At 29.6% G+C, this 6,966-nt stretch overlaps 1 protein-coding gene across 1 annotated transcript; it reads right to left on the reverse strand.

The window, feature by feature from the left end:
• Positions 1-1,943: 1,943 nt before the first annotated feature.
• Positions 1,944-3,400, reverse strand: LOC122849245 (serine/threonine-protein phosphatase 2A 65 kDa regulatory subunit A alpha isoform-like). The gene is made up of 3 exons (XM_044147923.1): positions 3,118-3,400; positions 2,689-2,880; positions 1,944-2,337 (listed from the first exon to the last, which is right to left on the reverse strand). Exons 2-3 carry the CDS (start codon positions 2,803-2,805, stop codon positions 2,155-2,157), a joined length of 300 nt encoding a protein of 99 aa, XP_044003858.1. The 5' UTR covers positions 2,806-2,880; positions 3,118-3,400; the 3' UTR covers positions 1,944-2,154.
• Positions 3,401-6,966: the final 3,566 nt, after the last annotated feature.

Raw genomic sequence — 6,966 nt, forward strand, 5'->3', positions numbered from 1 at the left:
TTTATGATAGTTTAAATTTGGTTTTCAATTAACATCTTATTGATCGAAATTGAATTCACTTATTGTTATAGACAAACCTATGTCAACGTCCTTTCATATGTACTAGACCAATTGGCGCGCTATTAATGTGATGTTTTGTCAATGATGTAAGAAAGTTGTAGTAAGAAATTTTTGATCTCGATCATTACGTTAAAATTCACGATATCTCCCAATTTATAATTTACTCTTTCTTTTCGAGTATATAGTAGAAAAAAAAAGAATAACAAATAAACTAATTATTAGTCTAGATCAATTCCTCAGCCATTTGACACAAAAATTTTAATTAAATATAGGAAGTATTGCTGAGGAATTTATTTAGACTACGGATTAATTTATTTAGTCACATTCTTTTCTTAACAACATTTGCCATAATTATTTGACACAATAATTCTAATTTAATATAAAAATATTGATGTGAAATTCAACTAGATTATAAATTAATTTTTTTGCTTACATTCTTTCTTTTGCAACATTTGCCAATAGCTATTTAACTAATTAAATATGGCAAACGTTGATAGCCAAATAAATTAATTCGTTATCTAAATTATTTTTTCAGCAATATTTTTCATAATTATATCAATTTATTATGGCAAATATTGCTGAAGAATTAATGAAAATTGTTAATTTTTTTATTTTTTTATTACATACATACTTCTTACTATTTACTACACCTTCTTACATCATTGACAAAACATCACATATATAAGCAAAAAATATAATAACAACGGGTACACATAGCAACGGATAAACAAAATAAAACGTTAATCAATTAAACAAAAATAAATGAATTATCATGAACAGCCAATCAAATAGCTCGAAGAGAGGCTTCAATATCCTTTTTATATAAGGATATCTTTGGGATTTGGATCATTGAATCTACATTCATAAGGTTTACAATTAAAAGTTATCATTTCTCTCTTAGCTACGTTTTTCATATCATTACCTGTTCTTTCTGGTACTTCTTCAATACATGGTATTTCTTCAACTATTTTTGTGTTTAGCAGTTGGTTGATATTGATTTATCGTACCAAAATTACCAGCTATAAATTTAAAAACAAAATGATTTTTTTTTTTTAGTGTGAATTAAATCATTATTTTCTTTTTTTTTTTTTTTTCATAGAACCAGCAGGTATACTATATTCTGGATATAATGCAGCGCTTTATAGTACAGAAAAAATGAACGGTACTCAAGAAAGTGCTAATAGCAATTTAACAAATGAAAAAAGTAGAGGTTGGCAAGGCTGTATGCGTAAATTCTTTGGATATAGTGACGGAATGAAAAGTACGTGATCAAAACAACTATTAAAACTTCAACAATTACATTACTGTGATGTTTTTAAAATAAGTTGAGCTGGATCACCAAATTTCCGTGAACAACTTGGTGTTGCAAAACATAAAAAAAAGTACTACTCAAAGCACTGGTAATATGATGCATCCCTAACGGCACGACCCAACCCCTTATGAACCGTTATTAAACGGTCGTCTCAAGGTTGGAATGTGCGCAAAAAAAACCGCAAACAAACCATTTTTAAACCTAAATATAAACAAAGTAGAACTAACCGTTAATTGACCGTTGATAAACCTTGTTCAAACCCAAATATTTTAGATTAAAATAACTAACCAAAAACTAACCAGAAACTAACTTTTCGGGTCAGCATTTATGGTTTACTCATAGTTTATTTAGAGTTTGTTAGTGGTTCGTTAGCGGTTAATTCAACTCAGTTTATTTGTGGTTGGTTAGCGGTTTGTTAGCGGTTAATTATATGATTATATATCACAGTAAAAAAATGACTGTATAAATTCGTTTATATTGAAAATAATCTGAAAATATGCATAAATAACAAGGTTTTAATAATAATTTATCATTTCAGTCATATAAATATGGTTACAATATACAATATTGTATATAGACGATACAAATGAAAAATACATAAAAAGAACAGAAAAAAATAGAGCGATAGAAAAATTCTATAATTATGGATGTATATATTTAGAATCTCCAGAATCTATTTCAGAATCTCCCATAGATTGATTTCTCAAAGGACCTTCTTCTTTCCGTCCGCTTCTAACTGGCCTCATCACTAGAACCACTTACATGTGGATAACATAAACTTATTAAACCACATGCTGATGTTCTTGACGTAAATTAATCACCAGATGCCAAACGTTGTATACCAATGGAACAAAATGATCTTCAAGATATGCTGGACTGTGTTGACTTGCAATATTACGCGACAATTCAATTGCTTTGTCACGTATAACTGTTTCTTCAACAGCTGCCAATGCTTCAAGTGGTGGCTGAAATTCATTATTTTCAATTACAATTGATGTAAATGAATACATCGATAAGTTTATTATTGTCTGACTTATTTACTTGAATGTAATATTTTATTTTATTTTTTTTTCTTTTTTTTTTTGACGTTTAAATAATATTTTTTCAAGTAGATGATTGATTTTATGAAAAAAAACAAAAAATCAAGTTAACGTTAAAGTGAGTATGTTAGTTTTTTCATTTAAACATGTAAAAAACAAACTTAAAGTTTGCTTGTATTTATTTTTTATTAATTAATCAAGCTATATAGTCTAATCAATAATGTTAAATTGTTGAATGTCAATTTAAATAATTATCGTTTTTTTTCAAACACTTACCAATAAACAATAAACATGATCAAGTCCACCTACGAGTGGTGTGAATGTTAGAAGTTGTTCAGCGAGTGCCAATGAAACTTCATCTCCATCATACATTGTCCACGTCAAAAAAGGCATCAACTCACTACGAGTACGTTCAGCACCAAGTGCCAAGGCAATCGTTGAAAGTTTTTCGATTGAATTAAATCGCAGCTATAAAATAAAAATATATTTATTAATTGAAATAAAATAAATTCTTTATCATATTTACATTTTAAACAATCGTTTCAAACAATTGTCGATCAACTGATATGATGAAATTAATAAAAAAAAACCGCCGTAGTTGTAACCTCACTGTTACAAATACTTGCTGACTAAGATCAAGCTGTTTTTTTTTTAAACATAAAAAACTTTGGTACTATTGTCAAAAATAATAATTATTGTACTTACTAGTAAATTTTCATTTTATGATTCATCTATCAAAACTGCAATTGGATAAAGGCTGTCGTTGGTTGATGAGTCAGCTGCTGCCATTATTTCCTCAACCACAAATTTACCCAAGCGAAATTTATTTATTCTCACTGTTTTAGTATAAGCCTCGGGCACAATATTGCTTTTTTTATTATTTTATCTGTTTATTTATATGATTTTCAATTGCCTTATACACTAGGACACAACACTCTAACTTTTTTCTTTTTACAAGATAATGTATAAAAACAGTCTACGTTGCTTCCATCGATTAATAGGGGCTTTCTTTGACGGCGGACTACTGCTCACCGTACTGCTCACCGTCACTACTCTTATATATGTCAATATGTGTAATAGGGTGGCCCTTAAAAAGGTCAATGGTGAATTTTTATGAGTGCACCCTCTAGAATGGTTCCAAATAAATAAAAAAAAATCCTGACAAAATTTCAAAGCTCTATCTTAATATTAACCCGTGCCTCAAGTCACTTACTTTTTCCCGTTTAATTAACATGGTATATTTTCTATATTTTAGTTACAATACTGTAGCGTCGTCAAAAAATATGTAAAAAATCGCATATTATGCCAATTTCTTTATTTTTCTATGTAGAATTTAACCGCTTTCACCGCTCGCCGAAATTTTCAATATTGGACGTACTATATGGGTTGACCCAACCCAAAACTCTCTGACTTACATCCCAGGTAGAAATCTAAGTCGATTTCCGACAGTCAACATCCAGTGGACGTCGAAAATCGAGCTCGGATCGACGTCGAAACGTTACGCGAAAAACGCTCGATTCGACGTCGATCCAGAGGGAGCCCTAATATAATTCTGTAATAGAGATTGAGAGACAAAGGGTTCTCATTATGAGAACTTTCATATCAATTAAAATAAATAGTTTAATTTAATATAATGATGATAATATAATCATTAATTTTTGAATTTAATCTTGTCTAATCTGGACTAATTTATGCATTTAATATTATTGAATATTTGATAAATAGTTATTCTTTATTACTGCAATAGGATTTAATTGTTGATTTATTTATTTATTTCGATTGATTCTATTTCTTGGTATTTCAATTTATTAAAATAAATTGTATGTATTTTATCTGTCAAATAAGTGATTAAAATACTAAGAAAAAGTAGTAGCTAAGAAAAAAATGTAGCTAAGGAATTAATGTTGCCGAAGAATTATTTTTTCAGGAAATAATGTTGCTTGAAAAATAATTTTTTGGCAACTGTAATTCCTTAGCTCCATCTTTTCCTTAGCTACATCTTTTCCTTAGCTACTGCTTTTCCTTGGACATTTTTTTGTGTCAATATATAATATACATGTAATTTTATTTTTAAAAAATAAAAATGTCCAGGGAAAAGTAGTAGCTCAGGAAAAGATGTAGCTATAAGGAATTAATGTTGCCCAAGAATTATGTTTTAAGGAATTAATGTTGCAAAAAACATAATTTTTTTAACCACATTATTTTCTCAGCTGCTGCTGTCCCTTGTTATTTCATTTTTTTATTTGACAAATAAAATTAATACAATTTTTTTTTAATAAATTTAAATACCAACGAAAAAATTAATATGAATAATAAATCAATAAATAATAAAATTCCTTCGCAATAATAGTGAATTACAGCTATTCATTAAATATTAAATAATAATAAACGGATAAAATAATCAATCGGAAAACAAATTCATAAATTGATTATTATCAGAGCCGGGAAGTTCGTCTGTTATTTCAGCTTGCCGTAAATACCATGGCAACATGGTGAAATATAGTTTAAAAAAAAGACGATCTGAATCTTGTACATGGAAAAAATGCCCTCAAAAAATGGCCTTATTTTTTTTGGCCTTTTAAAAATGGCCTCAAAAAACGGCCTTTTTTTTTTTTTGGCTTCTTAAAAATGGCTTTAAAAAATGGCTTTATGTTTTTGGCCATTTTTTGAAGCCATTTTTAAGAGGCCAAAAAAAAATAAGGCCATTTTTTAAGGCCATTTTTAAGAGGCCAAAAATATAAGGCCATTTTTAAGGGCCATTTTTAAGCGGCCAAAAAAAATAAGGCCATTTTAAAGGGCCATTTTTTCCATGTACGAGGTTCAGATCGTCTTTTTTTTAAACTATATTTCACCATGTTGCCATGTATGAACAAACTTTCCGGCTATGGTCATTAATTCAACACTGTCTTACGCATGTTGAAGAATCAGCTGTTCATATAGTACGTCGTTACATACTCGAGCCTATATTGAATTTTGACAGTAAATTAAATATTACTCATTGAGTTTTAATTATTGTGTTTACAAATCGATATAGATTAGCTCAGCATTTGCAATATGGATTTTGCAATACGACCTTTATTTTGATAATAATGTTAATAATAATAAAAATAATAATAATATTAATGTTAATAATGAGAATAGTAAAATCAAATTTTTTACAGAATTGAGTGTTTTTTAAAATTTTTTAATTAATTAGATCAATAAAGTCAGACCGCCATTTCGTATTTGAAAGAGCAGTTAATAAGTCTAAATCATATGAGATATTTAAAAAAAAATGACCTATTATTTTTATCTTTCAGATTATAAATGTTAACAGAAGAATCCAGTGTAAACGGATTGTAGTTTTTTTTTTTTAATGTAATTCAGAGAGTTTTGAGTTGGGTCGACCCATATAGTAGGTCCAATATTGAAAATTTCGGCGAGCGGTGAAAGCGGTCAAATTCTACATAGAAAAATAAAGAAATTGGCATAATATGCGATTTTTTACATATTTTTTGACGCCGCCACAGTATTGTTACTAAAATATAGAAAAATTGCCATGTTAATTAAACGGGAAAAAGTAAGTGACTTGAGGCACGTGTTAATATTAAGATAGAGCTTTGAAATTTTGTCAGGATTTTTTTTTATTTATTTGGAACCATTCTAGGGGGTGCACTCATAAAAATTCATCATTGACCTTTTTAAGGGCCACTCTAATGTGTAAGTGTTACAGTGGCGCATTAGGAGTCAATAGGAGTAATTACGGCGAGCAGTGGAGGTGGTATTTCTGGCAGGCATTCGCCGTGGAAAGAAACGCCTAACAATTATGTAACAAGCGGTGATCAAATATGTATTGGATTATAAATGTGTGATGGAAGTATGGAACTTGACAATTTTTTTTTGTAATTAAGTATTTGTATGTATTTTCATATATCATTGTGTACGGTGGCTTAAGGGACGCATGGAAGGGGAAAAATAGGCTTCAAGGGAAAAAACTCAGTTCCAAACTCTCAGTAGCTCGCCTGTATGTGGTCTCTTGTGGATCGTCCCCACCTGAATCCCGCTTGGTTTTCATTTATTTTCTTTTTTGTCTCTATCCATCCATTTAGTCTTTTTGCTACTATATTTGTAAGAATTTTGTACCCTACGTCGAGGAGTGATACTCCTCTGTAGTTTTTCGCTTCATCTGGATTTCCGCTTTTGAATATTGGCATGATTATTGCTTTTCTCCATCCTTCTGGAATTTTCCCTTCTTTCCATATTTTGTTTATGTTTTTATGTAGTATTGTTTTTTTGTCTTTAGGTATTACTTTTAAATATTCTGTTAGTAGACCGTCTTCCCTTGCTGCTTTTTTATTTTTCATTCTTTTAAGTGCCGCTATTACTTCTTGCGGTGAGATATCTGTATTTATTATTCTTCCGGCCAGTGGGTCTATTTCTCTTGGTCTTATATAGTTGTTTGCTTCGTCTTCATTTAATAAGTTTGTTTCATTTTGCGGTTGCGTGAGTAGGTTTTGGAAGTGTTCGTTCCATTGTTCTTTATCTATTTCTTCGCTTGGTCTCACACGTTTAGAT

Source organism: Aphidius gifuensis, linkage group LG1, assembly GCF_014905175.1.
Source record: "Aphidius gifuensis isolate YNYX2018 linkage group LG1, ASM1490517v1, whole genome shotgun sequence".
Lineage (NCBI taxonomy): Eukaryota > Metazoa > Arthropoda > Insecta > Hymenoptera > Braconidae > Aphidius > Aphidius gifuensis.

Coding starts and splice junctions, on each gene's coding strand:
- LOC122849245 (XM_044147923.1), bottom strand. CDS start 2,805: ATGCCTTTTTTGACGTGGACAATGTATGATGGAGATGAAGTTTCATTG. Junction 2,338..2,688: donor ATCATGTTTATTGTTTATTG/GTAAGTGTTTGA, acceptor AATGAATTTCAG/CCACCACTTGAAGCATTGGC.